Here is an 18470-nt window from a genome sequence, read left to right as displayed (position 1 = left end):
CCCATAACAGCATCCTCTGTTCATGCTCCCTGCACACTGCTTGGGGAGAGGCTGCTTAGCAAGAGTCTTCACTGCCGCTCCCTCATGTTACTTAAAAAAACAAAACAAAACAAAACAAACAAAAAAACCCCAACAAAACAAAACAAAACAAAAACACTAAAACTTTTTTTTTTTACCTCTCTCTTCCACAATAATAGAGGAGTTCAACAAATTCCTCCTTTTTCAGGTGGGGAAAAACCAGCCTCTTCCCAAGCCAGCCATATGAATATCCAGTGACATAGACCCCTCTATTTCCTTTTATTTTCAGAGCGTATTTTTCCTCAAGTTGTTCCACCTTTGGGAAGTATTTTGTGAGCGAACATCATTCTCCAGGAGCTGATACATTTTCAAAAGTCAAAGACCTATTTTCAGAAGCAAAAAGGCTGAGGACCGGGCCAGCAGTTTCATGACTGAAAACAAAAACTCTTAACAAAAAAAATTCTATTAGGGAGAGGTTAAAAAAACCACCCACACTATTGTACTAAAGAGGTGCGCAAACAACATACTGATACAAAATCTCATCTTCTCGTGATTTTCCATTGCCACTGGCAATGACTGTTTTGCTGAGAAATTATGCATGTAATCCCTTAACAAGCATGTCTCCTACTGATGCAGCTAACACAACCTTGTGATCTTTGCTGCAGATAAGCTCCAAATGTGTTGTGGCATGCTTAGAAGTCAAAAACACTGTTGACTTATGAGTTTTCATACATTACCACAACAGAAGTACCATGGACCGATGGGTTATCCTGATTTTTATTATTTTTAGAAACGTTTGTTTTGCCAGGTGAAATGGAAATGGAAATAAAAACTTAAGGTAATACAAAACAAATGAACCAAAAGAGTAGGACAGTTCAGTCCCAGATACAGAATATTTAACAGTCACCTTTTCCCCAGAAAGAATTTGGGGAGTGGTTTTGCATTAAAAGTTCCTCCTGAAAAGTAGAAAGATATTTGCATTTCATGTCTACTTAAAGAGCATAAGAATACAGTTTTAGTAAAATGAAGCATTCTGAATCAAGAAACAAAAAAAAAAAGCTCACAACATGTTTTTTTCATTCACAACCTTTCTCCTACATCAAATAAAGTACAGGGAGGAAAAACTAAAGATTTTTTCTAGTCCATCATATGATGACAGTGATGATCGGCCTCAACCACAGTGACACCCCTTCATGCCAATCAGCATACGAACGTAAGCAAGTGCCAAGGTCAGACCAGAGAAAGCCTTGGAGAAAGTAAGAGTTATCTCCATTGCACAAACCGCAGCCAATGCATACGCACAAGGGCCCACAGGCCACAATTTGCAGAATAAGTTCTGGATGCCCCATCCCTGTAAGTGTTCAAGGCCAGGGTGGATGGGGCTTTGAGCAAGCTCATCCAGTGGAAGGTGTCCCTGCTTCTGGCAGGGGGGCTGGAACTAGAAGGTCTTTGAGGTCCCTTCCAACCCAAACCACTCTATAATTCTTTGACTGCAGATGGCTGTCTCAGCTGCCCACTTCAATGTCTTCCCAATCCTTTCACTTGCTGCCAGCAAGGGAGGTACTGAATAGCAGGTGTGCTACACCAAAATAATGGGGTAGCAATGTTGGTTTTCCCCAATGCACAAGGGATTTCAGGAGCTGCTTCCCAAAGATCTGATCCAGCTCACAACATTAACCCCAAAAAGAGATGCAAACCCACAGCTGTACCCAAATAACTTCCCAAGTCCACGATGGAACCTGGATACAAAACCCTTGCCAAAGGCCAGTCTTATCCCTTAGAAAGTTTTAGTGATTTAAGTGGCATACACGTTCACTCCATTTATTTTCTTAATTTGTGTAGCCTTTGTTCTGTGACACAAACCTTGAGAGAATGGAGTGAAAGATTACAGTGTTCACAGTATTTTACATCCCTCCCCCTTTGTCATCTGCAGAAATGCTTCCCAGTAAAAACAGTGAGAAATAAAACCTAAAAGCATTACAATTCCCCACAGTGACAGTTCACTAGTTGATCCTTTGTTCCTTTCTTCCTATAGAAGCCAGAAGGTTAATGGCAAAATAAGCTGTTTCCTTTGACAGGAAAAATACTTTTCCCTGTGAAAGAAATGGTCCTACCAGAGCACTCACCCACTAAGAAAACCTGATCTACAGCAGCAAAGTAGCTCAAAGAAAAAGCCTCCTAGATTTTTAAAAAATATATATTTAAAATGTGCATGCATACATTTATGTACATATAAATAAAAGTAGGAATACTGAGCTAAAAATCTCAATCACTTGGAAGGATTAAATCTTCAAAACCTAAATAAATCAGAACAGCTTCCACTAAAAATTAATTGATCCTTTTGAAAAATCCTCTCCTAGTAATATCACTTGATTGGATAGTGACATAAATATCAAAGCTTGCATCTTCAGCATCTAAATATTCAAAACAATTTTCAAAAGATCTATTCAATAAACCAATCACACTCTACTGCTTTCTTCTGTGCATTTCTGATGACACCATCATAAGTTAATTGATTTTTAGTGTTCCAAAGACTATCTATGTGTATCTATTTTGAATGTTTAAAATAATTTCAAATTAAGGTTTAGGTAGGTTTTATATAATAAGATTTTAGTAATCTGTAATCTCTCCTCCTAAAAACACATCACAAACACTATTCCAGTATAGGTAGATGTGAAATATAAAGACTTGTGTGCATCTAACCCAAAGCAGCTGCCACGGTAACCATAAATACAGCTAAAACAGATCTTTGCAGCATGAGAGCTATTTATGGTACTGGCTTTTGTAGAACACAAAACGTGAACATGGATATTGTAAGGAAGGATGTATATTGTACAGAAGCCATATCTGAAGAAAAATACAAAATTAAGAAAATATTTGAATGTCACCAGCAATGTGTTTGACAACGAAATTTAAGTGATTCATCCATGGAAGTGTATCTGGTAAACCAAGTATGCTAACAGAGCAACATACTAACCCCTGCAACTTCTCTGCTTCCCAAATGGAGGCTTTGACTTCCAAACCAAGTATATCAGAAATCCAAAAAATATAATTGCCACACAGTTCAAGTGTAGTGTTATTATCCCAGTTTGTCATAGAAATGTCACCTTCAATAACACACTCCTAGACTTTAGAACACGTACTTGGCACTATGGTACACCTAGAAACAGCCTTTTTTCTAGAATGACTCTTGCCAAACAGAAGTGGCATCTTATCAAAAGCACCGTGCACCACACAAGAGGTGTGATGACGTTGGGAGCACGTGTGTTTTAAGAGTTACCTCCCAATTTCTGAGACAATTTTGAAGTCACTACAACTGCTGAGAACACCACAGCATCCCAGTCTTATGCTTCTTGCAGCTCTACCCAGGGGCCACAGAAGGATCTGGGACTGTGCCAAGTACAGAAGCTCAAGTGACAAAACCAAGAAGAGTGGTCTCTTTCTTTTGTATCTTCCACACCACCTCAAAGAAAAATTTTTTAATACCAAAAAAGGTAATTTTTTCAGGATAGAGAAAGAGCTAAGAAATATTTTTTTAAAAAAACCCACCATCCACATTTTCAGTATGCTTTTCTTAATTAAGAGAAACCAGTTACATCATGACTTTTATTACTGAATCAACTTAGAAAAAGATTCACTGACATATTTCTAGAACTGAAGCTTTTTTCCAAATTTTACATTAAAATTCAAATATTGTTTTATCTTTAAAATGTTACAGAAAAAAAAATTGTGAAACACTGCATTGAATAAGGTCTGCCAACCCACAATTCACAGAAAAAGAAGTATTTAAAAACATTTTCTCTATAAATAGCCTTCATATTACAGGACATAATATCACTGGAATGTTAACTGTGTTCCAGTATTTCAAGTTTGTTACAATTACATTTAAGAAAAGGAAATTAACATGTAAAAGACAGTAATACAGTAAAAAGAGGACAAAGTTTAAGAAAATGCTTCTGGAAATCTCAGCAAGAACACCTACTACTTCTTGACACCTTTCCCCCTTGCTCTCCTTAAAAAGGGGTATTTAAAGTTATGCAGTAGGTAACAGTTTAATCAGCCATCTACAGAAGCTAATATTGCACCAAGAGAAATGGACAGAACAATACAGGTGCCATGTCTAGCTTTTATCAACTCATTTCGACTCGCAAAAAAATATAACATTTCTCCTCTTGATTAAAAATAAAACCTAACTCTTTGAAGTGACAAAAATAATATATTACACTGTAAAAACGAACTAATACAGACGAATGATTTCACAACTAAAACAAATCTAACTGAAAGTCCCAAAGCTATAATTGCAATTAATTATTCTTAGCTAATAAGGCAGATTTTACTTCAGTTACACTACTTCATAGCATTATAAATATGCTTCACTCTGTGCAGGTCTTTAAAATCAATACCTAGTGAGAATAAAGTATTGCACCAAAAGCTGAAACCGTTCCAAAGTTGTGCCACACTGTAGCTCTGTACTCATCACATGTATCTTGAAAACATTCGGACTCCAGTGCAGCCACTTGATTGCAGGCTTTGAAGAAAAGATCGCATGAGGTAGAAAAAACTCCTTCAGGTTCTGCACCACCCTACGGACCACCGAGTTGTGCAAATGGTTCTGTCACAGGAAAAGGCTCCAAAGCTTTCTCCGAGTTTTTCCAGTTGTGAAAGTTTTCTTTGTACCATTCAACTAGTACGGAGAGAACGTTGATGAGTCAAGCTGACCAGAGATAACAGGGAAGTTCAAATATTCCACAGACATCATAAGACTAACAACATGCTAATAGTTCATTATGCAAAATTTTAACCTATAATACCATAAAAATCTAGTTTAAATTTTATAAGTTCTTCATGCAAGACTTATTCTAGCACTAAAAAGGGATTAAACTTTTTTAAAATCATGTAAATTCACTACTAAAAAGCAGACAATTTTATGTAAAATTTAAGTGTTAAATTCTATCTCTTTAGCTTCTAATTAACTAACCTATATACCCATTTCCCCCTCCTTCCCCCCTCCCTCCTCCTATCAATTCTACATCAGTGTAAAAGCCATCAGTCCTACTTGTTTTCTTTATTCCTTCTTTCCAAGGCACTTTAGGTCTCCATCCTAAGTTGTGCATCTTTTCTGAATTCATTGGATATCTCAGATCATTTGTAGGCCTGATGAAGTATAAAATGCATACAGAAAACAATTTGATTAGACTTCATTAATTAGAGATGCAGTACTTCACATTGTCTTCAAAGGAATATTAGGTATGCTTCAATTTTAAAAATTCCCCATCAACATGAACAGATTGCATTGCCTTCAAAAAATACATGGCAGCTGAGTGCAGCTACAACAATACAATTCAGTTTGTACAGCCAGCTACTTGGAATTGACTAGAATAAATATGAATTAATATTTCATTGGCACAAAATTAATGCAAAACTCAAATCACTGCCAATGCATTTGTGCAAGTCACTGCATTTGCTACACAAAGCCAGTGTTTCCTAATATTAGCATTTACATTTTTCATCCTGAAAACTCACAAATTTACACATACTTCAGATTTAAAACACACAGGCTTCCAAAGCGTTGTCATTACAGTGCCTCAGGGTAGCTACATAAACTTGGTAATACTGAATATGTAGAATCCCAAGCTGCAAGATTCAACACAGAAAGAAGTATCTTACACAAATTTTCACTTCCACAGTCTGGCAGATAGGTAGCCTAGTCTAGCATTCCTGCATTACTGGCACTGGAATATTGAATAGTCAAGGTACATGTGCAAACACAAACCAAGTACTTCTCATTGTTATTATAACACACTAATCTCAAGCAGAAGCAGAACTAATTTTTCCACAGCAAGTAACCCCCACGACCTTTAAGTCACTCATTACAGAATTAAATAATCATTAGCTAGGTAGCTGAAGAATCTTTTATAAGACCTCAACCTTCTTTGAAGCATGTATTCCTATGTGGTTAGTTTTCCCAAGCCCTTTTATGTTTAAACATGAGGAAACAGTGCCTAATACACATGAAGAAACATCCCAGGCTGAATTACACTGAGACCTACTGAACAGTCACATCATGTGAGCCAAAGGCAATTTGTTCAAAAGTCTGTGATACTCAGACAGGATTCTGAAGAACGCTTCCTTTTCAAAACAAAAAAAGTACATTTAAAGACACTTCAGTTGCCATGATAACAATCCATATGTGAACAGAAAGTGAGAATTCTAAAGGCCATAATACTTAACTGCTATCAGTAGACACGTCATTTCTAATCACTCTGGAGAGAGTGATATCTAAAGTAAGCAGAGACTCATTGTTGCTGAAAAGAAATGGAGATAAAAGAACAGAGCGAAACCAAGCCTGAAATTAAGGACAGAAACACACAGCAAAAGCACATCTATAAAAGTTATCCATTTTTACCACCGCCCTAACTTTGGCACTTTAGAGATTTACATCTACTTTTGAGATAGCAGCTTCAGCTTAAGATAAAAATCTAAAAGTAACTACACTCCATAGGCACATATTTCTGCCTGCAGAGTGGGTCTTACTATAAAATACATATAAGTCTGAATTAGTCACATTAACGTCAAAATGCCAAAGCTAAGCGAGAGACAATTCATCTCACTCAGTGATGTTGAATACAAAGTACTGAATAACCTATATAAACTATCTTGATGAAAAAGTTTAGCTGCTGTGCAAAACCTGTCCTCTTCCCAGAGCAGGCTTCAGTAGTGCGAAGTATGAAGAAAGTTTGAAGACAGACAGATTAGCATTACACATTCCCCTTCAAGACATACACTCTGACCTAAAGATCCAAATAACAAATGGAAATCCTGTTTTTCTATACAATGCTCTGTATAGATCATAGATGTCAAATACACTAGTCAAAAAAAAAAAAAAAAAAATTAAGACAGCAAAAGAGCTTAGTTCCTCAGAACTGTTCCCTCCTTCAGAGCAGAAACACTTCCACAAAAAACTATTTGGCAAGAGTATCAGAAACCTTCAGGACAAAGCTATCTTGCATGTCCAAGATATCCTGCAAATGCTCCACACTCCTTACCTGTCTTTGACATAATCCATCCAGTGCTCCATTTCAGATTCTGAACTGGTCTTCTTTATCTATCAAGAAGAGAAACAATTATCAGCCCCATACATCTTGTATTGTCTAAACATACACTTAAAAAACCCCACACTTAACAAGATATGTTTGTTAAGAAAAAAAAAAAAACACAAACAGAAATGGTCTTTTGTAAACTGAGTTTTCAAACGACTGAAATTACCAAAATTGTCTAGAACAATTTCAATATTTCTCCTTCATCTGAGCACTGCCAAAACATCCATAATCAAATTGTTAGATTTTAATAGTGCTACATTTTCAGACCAAAACTAAAGCAGTTAGCATGAAAAAACCCTACTAAGTGGTATTTAATCACTATGCCAGTTATGTCCCAGTCAGGATAACTGATGCAGCAGTCCAACCCAGCATAGCCTGTACTGCAAACTTACACAGTACAGCTGCCACAGAAGGGGTAGCACATCATTCTGCTACAATTACCTTCCAAGACCCATCACAAATCTGAGCTCTTTCAGAGCTACAAGAGGTTTGTAGAAGAATTGTAAATATGTGCAAAGAAAAATGGTAAAGAAAAGCATCAGAACTGTTTACTCACTAAATGGATTAGCTCCTTAGCAAGCTGGGCAATGGACATCTCAAAGTTTGTTCCAATGTTATAAATTTCACCTGGCTTCCCCTCCTTCAGGACAGTAAGGAATGCTTCTACCACATCAGTTGCATAAAGGAAATTCCTTCTTTGAAGTCCAGAACCATGAATACAGCTAGGACAAGGAAAAGACAAAAAATTTTTGTTAAACCTTAAATAGACAGAGTCAATTTATTGGACTGTGTTTTAAGCAGTTTTACCGTTAGATGTTACCTGAAGGTACTTTCAGTAGCTGACATGTAAACAATCCTTTACTTTAAGGAAATCCTATTATTAAAATAACTAATTCATAACTTAGTTATGAAATTATCATTTTACAAACTGTAGCACACATTTATAATCATAATTACAGTTTTATAGCACAAATACCACAAACAAAAAACACAAGTTACCTACCATTTTCTGTTCTGTTGCAACAAAGATATAAACTTTGGAATAACCTAAGGAATGAAACGAAAAAAAAAATGAGCTATTTTAGAAGCTGTTACTCTGCAAAGAATAAGGAATTCACCAGTCAAGTATCATTAAGTATTTTATTAAAATCCTCTAAATACTTAAGTTTTATTAAGTCTAATGAAAGAATGTATCAAGCCTTGAAACTGCAAGGCTTTTGGTCCTTAAGAGTAGATGCCTCTATTTTAATGTAAACTTTATCCTTCAGTCAGTTACAAAATGTAACAATTTACAAAAATAAAAAAAATTTGCATTACTTTTTGCACACAACAGTAACTAGAAATAATTACTGCCAACAGTTCAGAACAAGGTTTAAATATCCAGCAAATTATAGTAAATCTATAATCAGAAAGTAAGAGTTGTTGAAATAGTTAAAATTGGAAGAGAACCAACAGAGAATTTCAAGGAAAATAAACACAGATCAAGCAACAGCCACTAGCTTGCTGCACAAAGATTTACAGCATTATGTTCAGCTACAAGTTTACATCCATTCATAATGTCCCAGAAACTTCAGAACAGTTGGCCCCATTACTAAAGTTCTTAAACTGAAGCCATAAGCAAACTACTCAAATTATTTTAATTTTGTTAACTTACTACTTTAAACATAGGAACAGACATACCAGGTAAAACTAAAAATTCATCTAGCCTAGTGTTGTGTTCTTAGCAGTAACTGAAATTGGGTATGTGAGGAAGAATATATAGAAGTCAAAACCAAGCAAATAGTGATACATCCCCTGAATATACTTCCAACAATCATGCAACTTGTAGCCAGGCATTTCCCAAGTCACAGATCATTGAAAAATGTATTCTAAAAAACATTGCTTATCCACCTGCAATAATGTAGGGGAAAATAAATTTATTTTGGGGGGAGGGAGGGAACCACCACCACAAAACAAAGAACCATTCAAATTAAAAAAAAAAAACCTCAGTAGAACTGCAAAATATAGTTATATTTCACACACGTTCCAAACTCCAAGGAGTACATATGATTATCACTTTCATTCCATCAGTATATTTCCATGAACTAGATTTCCATAACAGATTTTGGTATAAAGTTAAAAAGGCAGCTCCCTCTCACAAATAACCATTTTAAATAGTAACCCTGCAAGGTCTGTATAAACACATGCAAAGACCAGTCACTTTGCACTACTTCTCCCCTCATATCTGTATGCTATAAGCTTCATCTTATCTATTTTCTGTACAGGTTAGAACATCGCTTTCTATACCAGACATATTGTGCTCTCACAGTTTATTTTTTGAAATGTTTACCTTAGTTATTACAACCTCCCAATTACAGAACATGACATATGAGCTTTTGTAATTTGTAGGGGAACCCTGCCAAGATATCCTTTGAAAAACAGAAAAATAACGAAACAAAGTCACTGTCATAAAATTCACATAAATAATGAAAAGTCTCTAATTGAAGTTTTATTGACGATCAAAAAAGATGTGCTCGTGGTAAGACATGTTGGTGTGAGTTTAAAATATACAATCACATGTTAGTTGCAATAGTGCTTTTTTCAAAAGTGACCCCATTTATATGAGAATAAAGTAACATCTCTGCAACCCTGGATTACGGTACACTGAAGCTCAGAGTAAAGCATAGTTTAACTTACTTTTTCTGGATACTGATGTGGTCCATAAACATTACTGCTTCGTGTGATAACAGCTGGAAACTTGAGAGCATTAAACACACATGTGATTACATAAGAAAATATATACCAGTAAAAATCTGTAAGCTTCTTGCTATTCAATAAACCACAAACTGACACAAGCACAGTGCTTATTCAAAAATCTTGCAAGCCTTTACAAACATTAATGAATTAAGCTACCTGTGTTTCTCCCAAACAGGCAAGGGCCTCCAGCCTTCTCAGCCTGTTAGAAGTACCACAGGTGACAAATGTTTGAAATCTCTGTCTTGCTCTGGAACCACCAGAGGATACTTATTCCAAGATGTCATTAACATCCTATTCATGTCCACTTTATATCAAAAATATCATATGTCAAGAACAAAAGCCTAAAGCACTGAAAATTTTAAATATTTTTGCTTAAGCAAATCTGACTAATAGGACTTTTTCTTCTTTCTTTATTTGTTTTGACTATAAGCCTGGTCTTAATACAACTTGAATTTTGCATGTTCTGCTTCTGTATAATAATTTCTTATTTCCTTCAAACTTAGCAGTGGATTTTAAATTCCTAATGTTCTCTTTGACCATTTTATCAAAGTGCATTTTTAGACATTACAGTGCAGATTCAAAAATTTAACACATCTGACCTGTCCACACTGTCTAGCAGTGTATCTCCACCACTTATTGGTGGACATTCTCCAATGCATCCAAACTAGAGGACTAACAATAAGGAAAGAGGAGGCACTGTGTGGACTAGTAGTAGGGGTTTTTTTATACTCTTCTATACATAATACAGACACTTAACTATAGGCTTCAGAGTTTTTAAAGCTTCCATCAACTTACTTGGTACCTTTCCCAATAAGACTGAACAAAACACTCTGCAGCTGCTTTAGAAGAGGCATAGGGATTTGTTGGACGTTTTGGTGAAGATTCATCGAATTCCTAAAACGAAAAAAAAAAAAATTGCATTACTCCATTTCTTTTGCCCAGATAAGCCTTAAAGTCACAAAAGAAAAATCCCTAAATATCCAAACACATCTCTCTGACAAAGTCCACAACAAAAGACAGTCTATTTATCAAATACAGGAGGCAGCCAGGTCACCAGCAGCAATATTTTTGTACTTCTAGCAGAGTACCTCAAGGTAGCAGGTCCTTAGATTTTTATCTTGTAAGACAGTAAATCCCTTGCTACAGGGAGGTTCAATCCTTTTCAAGTTCATATTGCCTCAGAGTGCTATCACACCACCACTAGCAAATTGACCCAAATTAAAGGGGTCTTTTCTTAAACTCCTCTATAAATTTTATTTCTGTAAGAAATGTAGAATTGCAACCCAAAAGCCTCCAAAGCAAAGCTTCAATAATTCTGACCACTTCCAAAAACAGGTAGTTTCCAGGTTATCTTGCCACTTCAGTCTACTTCTCACCTGGAAGAAAAAAAACCAAACCAACCCAAACCAAAAGGAGGGATACTACACAAAGTGTGATTTGTAACAATGACCTTGACACGATTAAAAGACTTCCTGTTCTTGTCTGACCTTTGCCTCTGAAATTAATTGAACTTCCTCCCTTCAAAAAAACTCTACAAGAATTTCTAGTGTGATTCACAAAGATTTAAGTGCTCTTTTCAAATGCCTAGAGGCAGAAAAGGTTCACTTGAAGGTATCAGCCAAACCACTGGTCTACACACAAGAAAACATTATCCTCAGGTATCATTAAAGTCTACTGACGGAAGCTGTGTTGAAGGAACTTTTAAAAGACATTGTGACAATAAGAAAGTGCACAGGATTTTCTGAAGTGCATTAATATTTTCATGGACTATAGCACAAGGCTCCTTGACTGTTATTTATGCCCTTAAAAAGATGAACATGCATATTTTGCCTTTTTACTGAGCTAAATCACATTTCCTGAATTAAGGTCAGGCATAAATTGTCAGAAAACCAAAGATTTTCATAGAACAATAAACATCTGAATATTTATTACAGTAATACAGGAATTGTTTCCTGTTTGAATTGTCACTACCTACAGTCCTGTTAGCATTTTAGCTAGAGAATAAAAGCAGTTCCCCACCTGTCAAACTGTGCCCATTACTGAAATCTCACTAATGCTCCAAGACAAAAACACTCTCTCATACTATTTCTGAGGAGTATTCAGGTCATTAATGACCCCAATCTCACTGCTTTAGGTAATACATATTCAATATAAAACACAATACTAAAAAAAAAAAAAAAAAAATTCAGGACAATTTTGACACTCAGCTTTCTAGAAACAACCAGTGTTTATTTACATGTCCCAGTACTGTCAGAAACAGCTTGAAAGTCACACATTTCAAAAGCCAAGGAAAGTTAGGCTCACTTTGTTTTCACTATTAAAAGCAAGTAAAGCTAGAAAAACCCTCATGTGCTTTCAAACTTACCCCATCAGTGCTACCTCCATATACTTCATCTGTACTAACATAGACAAACTTCTCCACATTAGCTTCATGTGCAGCAGCAACCAGCACATTAGTGCCATAAACGTTCACGTAGGTGAATTCCAGGGCATGCCAAAATGAAAGATCTACATAAAAAAAAAAAAAATCAAACAATTCTGATTAAATTTAGGCAACACAGGGCTATTGGTTCCTACTGAATAATACTAGAGGCTGAAATATAGACTTGTCAGATAGCAAGGTCATTATTAAATAAAGGGACTTTCTACACTTACTTGAAGAAAAAAATCCTTGCTTTCAACAAGAGGTTGGAATCAGGAGCAAAAGCTTGTTGGCTATGGACTTTTTAACCTAAAATAGCATTATCTAACTTTATTTAAGCATAACTACTTCCCTTCTCACTAGGAAAGGTTAAGCCCAGTAAGAAAAGTGTCAAAGACAGTTGTAAGATGCAGTAGCACATATTTATTACTGTAATTAACCAGCACCTGCTCTAATTCTAATTGTCCAACTGACCTAATGACTTTGTGCATATCAAATCTAACAATTTCAAGAAGTATTTTCCTGGGGAATTCTTTGAGGATTTCTTCTCACAATGAAAGGAGTATGGCAGGGATTGTTCTTAATAACAGTGATAATGAAGAGCAGCAATCTGAAATAGGCACTTTTAAGTATAATTCATTCTCTCTAGAACTGAGGCAGCCTTCTGACAGGACTTAATCCTTCAGCTTCTACACTGTTTTTTCTCATGTGAGGTTGGAGCCAATCAAGTAAAAACTTAAGACTATGCACAAACTCTCTCTCCACTGCCTTTATGACTCCATCAGTACACTGTCAGTTACATGTTGAGTCTAGATGGAATTTAAAAACGTAATGCAAGTAAAAATGGGGAGGAGGGCATTACCATTTATGTGCAATCAAAACAGTCAGATGAAGCACTTTTGAAATCAAGGCTATGACCTCCTTTAAGTTAAAAAGGCTACCAGACAGCGAAGCACATTGTTTGCAGATACAAACTGGATCCTTAGTTTACATGAAGTGAAAAGACAAAAAATATCAGTATACATTTCAAGCAGGTATAGCCATGGAAAACAATATGAAAACATGCAGTGATGCTCACCTACATGTGTTTGGGCTGCAAAATGAAGGACTATATCTATTTTCTCAGTTTCAAAGAGGTGTTTTATAAAATCAGGCACACAAATATCCCCCTAAAAAAAATCAGAAAATCATTTTTGATAGAAAATAGTCTCATATCAATTGGCATATAACAAATCATTACAAAGTGAGCACAGGATATAAACACCCCTACCAACTGAGTTTTGGGCAATTTATCAATTCCATGTCTGAAATAAGACCAGATATAAAATTTCACCCATTTTGCGAAACATCCTCAACAAAACTTATTTCAGGAAACTTATTGCTATTAACATGAAAAACAGCAACGTTCCCCAAAATACACACAACAGCAACATACTGTGGAACTTCAACGCTGAGTTTGAAATGCCAGGTTCCCAGAGTGAGGAAGAGCTGCCGGAGTCTGGCTAAGCAGACAGTGACATCTAGTGGTGAAGCTGATTTCCACTTCTGTCAAAATAGATGGCTGCACGTCTTGTGAGGATTTTGCTTTTTGTTGTTTGTTACAGTAATTTATTTTTTTTAATTGATATATTTACCAAAAAAAGAGACAGGCACCGACACAAAAAAAAATTCTTTAATTTGACATCAGAACTAGCACCTTCTAAAGGTAGATGCAAGCTGAGAAAAACCTTTTGATATTTACCTGTTGGCTCAACTTAAACAAGACAGTACCTGAGAAGAGGTGTCTCGTGGAAGACTTTTGTATTTTCAAAAACGAGGCAGGTAACTAAAAACAGTTCAAATGTATCTATGTTTCAAGAAGTTCTCAAGTAACAATTCTGAATAACAGCCTCAAAAAAGTATTCTATGTCAGAAATGGGAGGAAGGTGAACTGATTTCCCTACTTCTCATCCCTGAATAAAAGTGAAACACTCCAGTAAATACACTTCAGGCTCATACCTTATTTTGAACTAAATGGTTACAATTACTGATTTTTTTTTTTAAACTGAAATTCAAGCTTAGTACATCTGTGATGAGCAACAACAGAAATTGTGATAAAAATTTATCTTTTACACAGCCCCTGATGCAAATTTGCTAAACTTTTACTTCTCTACTTTCCAAAACAGGCTTCCTTTTCAAGTACCACTAGAGTGTCTATCCTTCTTGCTGCCTCCTAAGGTCAGCAACAGTGTTACATTTCTAATCAAAAGGGTTACACATCAGAGATTATTTTTTCCAGGGCACTTCTTCCTGTCTGTGTAAACAGCTTGGTTGCATATCAGCTGCATGTTAAGCTGTGACAAACTGTCTCTAAAAAACAAACAAACAAAAACAAAAAAAAACCAACAAAAAACAAAGAAACAAAAAAAACCCTCACAAAACAAAACAAAAAAACATACAAGCACCAAACCACCAAAAAAAAAACCAAAACAAAACAAAAAAAAAACACCACCACACTGAAAAGTTGGAATTATTTATACTGGTACTGGTCTAAGTTTGGTTAGACATTCCTACTCTAGTTCAAAAGCAGTATAACCAGATCATTCCTTGATACTGTTCCCCTGCTTCACACAGGGACCTGATTGTTCAGTGGCTGTCTTCTAGAATTCCATGCTCTCCTCAGCATTTAAATGTTAATATCTATTCAGCTAACAAGGCTTTTATATGGTACTCATATATTTCATATCATAGAGTGGAAACAGTCAAAGACCTTCGGAAAAATAATCAAAAAGCCAGTCTGGCTGAAACTGCATGTATGTGCACATCTGCATACAGACAGTTCCTTTCCCGTCACACAATTTTTATCCCAATAGCCCAGAGATAATCCCTTATCTGAAACAAAGGGGTTAGGTTCACAAAAACATAAACAGCTTTGGGGGTCACCAAACAGGTGAGGGCAAACTCAATTCCCAACTTCACCTGAATCTAAGAAAAAATATAAGCTCACATCTACTACCTCTGACAATGTCGCTATTTCAGAAAACTAAACTATATGCACTTCTTAGATGTCCTGCAGCCTTGGCAGCCCCCAAGACAGAGAGACCAGCATCAGCACTGACCTTGGTAGAGAGGAAGAACCTCAGCATACAAGCCCAACAGTCAGAATACTGATCTGAACAATAAATCAGAATCAATCTCCTATTTGAAGACAAACTGTGGAAGCAGTAAACAAATTTAGTTGGCAAAACTTCAAAAAGAAAAGGTATACCTTGAATGTTACCATGAAACCCCGTTCCAGAATGACTGTGAACTATATGAGCATCAACAGCAGCACAAGCAAGAACGTAGCCTGATGTCCAGTACTAACACAACAACAGTGTGTTGCACACCATGGAATATGACAAGCAGTGGATTCTAAAGGTTCAAAGTCTAAGAGACCACCAGAGAAGCACAGAAGAGCTGCATCTAAGTCCATCTTGACCACACACATATTAAAAGTGAAGCAACCATCCCTAAAACCACTCATCTCAAATTTACACTTTTACCAATTCTACACCTTTACGATACAATCAACTATATCAACTTTGCAAAGACTACTTCATGTAAAAGACAGAATATACCACATATGGTGAGAGGCCTCTGAGGGTGAAATACAAAGGCTATTAATATGGCAACAGATGAAGTAAATGCTGTTATGTCCATTTGACTGTCACATACACTGGCATATTACCTATGCTGACTCATTTCTGACAATGATGGAGTAGAAGTAATTTCAACTTTATCATAAATGAAAGCAGCGGCTTCCACTTTGGGGACCTCTGGAGACCACATTACCTGGGATACAAAGGGATAAAAATCAGTAAAAAGTCAAGTTTCTAGAAGAGAAGGCTTTATCACCTGGATAAACTTGTAGTTTTCCTTCCCAGAGACAGTTTCAAGATTCTTCAAGCTTGCACAGTAGTCGAGCTAAAGAGAAATAACCACACAACATCAATAAATGGGCTTCATGGAAGCAAATAAGCTAACCTAATCAGTAGAAAGCCTGAGAATAAAGTAAAAACTTATTTCAAAACAAAACCTATTTCACAAGCAGATGTGATTAAGCTTTAAAAACACAACTTCAAAAGATACCTTAAAGACAAAAATTCTTAAATGCAAGCGTAAAGCTTGAAAAGCTTCCCTCTTCCTTTTTTTTTAAATCAAATAATTATTTGTGGTGGGAACATTAACAGCAGTTGATTTTTTTTGTTTGCATAGGAAAAAATGGAATATCAAACAAAAATTAGTAACTAACAATAGACCATATAAATTTCAACATGTTATAGACTGCATCAAAAATAATTTAAAACAGTTTTCCATATCAAGAAAGAAAACAAGCTATTACCTTATCTAAATTTATAATCAGATAATTTGGATAGTTTTTCACGAGAGAGACCACTACATGTGAAGCACTGCAGAGTAGAAGAAAAACATATTTTACAATTATACATTTAGCTGTAAGGTAACAAAGAGATGACGAACTACAAATAAGTTCAGCAATATCAAAAGTCCTCAGGGGAAGAAGGGGCTATACTCAAGAGAGGTGAAAGAGGAATTCAAAGATATATGTCTAACATATACTCTATACATTATTCTAATATATTGTATACATAACTGCATACAGTTAAGAAATTAAAAATCAGAATAAAATTTCATGCTATAAATACTTTTACATTCTAAAATACTTTTACACTCTTTAGTTTATACATTAGGCATCAGGGAGAACCAAACAGTCAACTCTCCTAACCCATAATACTGACTCCCATCACTCAGACAATCGGGTGGCATTTCCTCCTTGGCACAGTCTTGTGTACAAGAAGCTCACCCCAAGGGCTCAGGTTTAGCAGGTGTTGTTCACACAGAGAAATCTTACCCTCTCATAGCTTCTGACTCAGAGCTCACTGATGGGCTCAAGCTTAAGACAGACCAGACCTTTCTCTGACTCCACCAGAGCCAACAACACTGGGGGGCTGACATGGGAAATAGCAGCTGGTTCAAAGCATTTCGACCCCCAACCCACAAAATCACAAAATCTTTCAGGTTGGAAAAGACCTCTGAGATCATCGAGTCCAACCTATGACCAATCACCATCTTGTCAACTACATTATGGCACTGAGTGCCACATCCAGTCACTTCCTGAACACCTCCAAGGACAGTGGCTCCATCACCTCCCTTAGCAGCCCAATGCCCAATCACTCCGTCTGTGAAGAAATTCCTGCTGATGTCCAACCTGAACCTTCCCGGTGCAGCTTGAGGCGAAGTCCTCTCATCCTGTCTCTAGCTGCCTAAGAGAAGAGGCCGATCCGCTCCTGGTTACAGCCTCCTTTCAGGTAGTTTTAGAGAGCGATAAGGTCTCCCCTGAGCCTCCTCTTCTCCAGACTAAACACCTCCAGCGCCCTCAGCTGCTCCTCACAGAACTTGTGCTCCAGACCCTTCGCCAGTTTCGTTGCCCTTCCCTGTACAACCATAATCCCGGCAGAGACCGAGCACCGCCTCCCACTGTCAGCGCCGGGGGGTCCTTCATCTTCTCGCTGTCCGCGGGCGAAGGGCGGGCGGGGCAGCACCCCAGCTCGTTCCCCACCACTTACCACGTCCAAACGCACAGCGGGCCACCAGCAGCCCCTGAGCGAACGCGGCCCGAGCCGGCGGCGGCGCGGGACCGGCCCGGGACAGGTACAAGGCGTCTCACCCGCGCCACCCGGCAGGAGCCCGGGCGGGGCACTACTCACATGAAGCCGGCGCCGCCCGTCACCAGGACTCGCTTCTCGAACGCCGGCGGCGCCGAGGCGCCCGCCCGCCCCGACATCGTCCGCGCTTTACGGCACCGTTCCCCTCTACCCCCCACGGCCGCGCGTGCGCGGAACGGGCCCGCGGGTTTCATGGGCAGAGTCGCAGCACCTGCGAGAGGCTCATTGAAAAATCGCCCTCCTCGCTCCCCCCGCGGCCCCAAGACCGTAGCTCTTGCCGCCCCTCAGGGCACTGGCGCGGGCACGGCTTGCGCAGAGCACCAAAACTCCGCCTCCAGCGAATCGATGGACGTCACCTCTTTTACGACACCGGGTCTCTCGACTTACGGCCGGGCCCGGCAACGGGACACGTTGCGGCAGGGGCGGGGCCTAGCCTCCCGGTCACGCCCCCAGGGGCGGGCACGTCCCCTCATTGGTTCTCTCTGCGCT

General features: G+C 37.8%; 1 protein-coding gene across 1 annotated transcript; it reads right to left on the bottom strand.

Annotated features, from left to right (window-relative positions):
• Positions 1-3575: 3575 nt before the first annotated feature.
• On the bottom strand, positions 3576-18329 carry TGDS (TDP-glucose 4,6-dehydratase). The gene is made up of 12 exons (XM_032678372.1): positions 18024-18329; positions 16640-16706; positions 16153-16221; positions 13355-13445; positions 12220-12362; positions 10650-10748; positions 9795-9854; positions 8122-8165; positions 7675-7840; positions 7065-7123; positions 5075-5172; positions 3576-4702 (listed from the first exon to the last, which is right to left on the bottom strand). The coding sequence occupies exons 1-12, from the start codon at positions 18173-18175 to the stop codon at positions 4602-4604; spliced, it is 1149 nt and encodes a 382-aa protein (XP_032534263.1). The 5' UTR covers positions 18176-18329; the 3' UTR covers positions 3576-4601.
• Between the last annotated feature and the right edge of the window lie 141 nt (positions 18330-18470).

Source organism: Chiroxiphia lanceolata, chromosome 2 (assembly GCF_009829145.1).
Source record: "Chiroxiphia lanceolata isolate bChiLan1 chromosome 2, bChiLan1.pri, whole genome shotgun sequence".
NCBI classification, from domain to species: Eukaryota; Metazoa; Chordata; class Aves; order Passeriformes; family Pipridae; genus Chiroxiphia; species Chiroxiphia lanceolata.
Note: the sequence above shows the minus strand (reverse complement) of the source record. Positions and strands in the feature narration are given on the sequence as shown.

Excerpts from the sequence above, each read along its gene's own strand:
- TGDS (XM_032678372.1), bottom strand. The coding sequence starts at position 18,175 with ATGAAACCCGCGGGCCCGTTCCGCGCACGCGCGGCCGTGGGGGGTAGA. Across the intron at positions 9,855-10,649 it reads CTTATTGGGAAAGGTACCAA|TTTCCAGCTGTTATCACACG; the intron begins GTAAGTTGATGG and ends AATGCTCTCAAG. Across the intron at positions 5,173-7,064 it reads ATGGATTATGTCAAAGACAG|GCCTACAAATGATCTGAGAT; the intron begins GTAAGGAGTGTG and ends ATACTTCATCAG.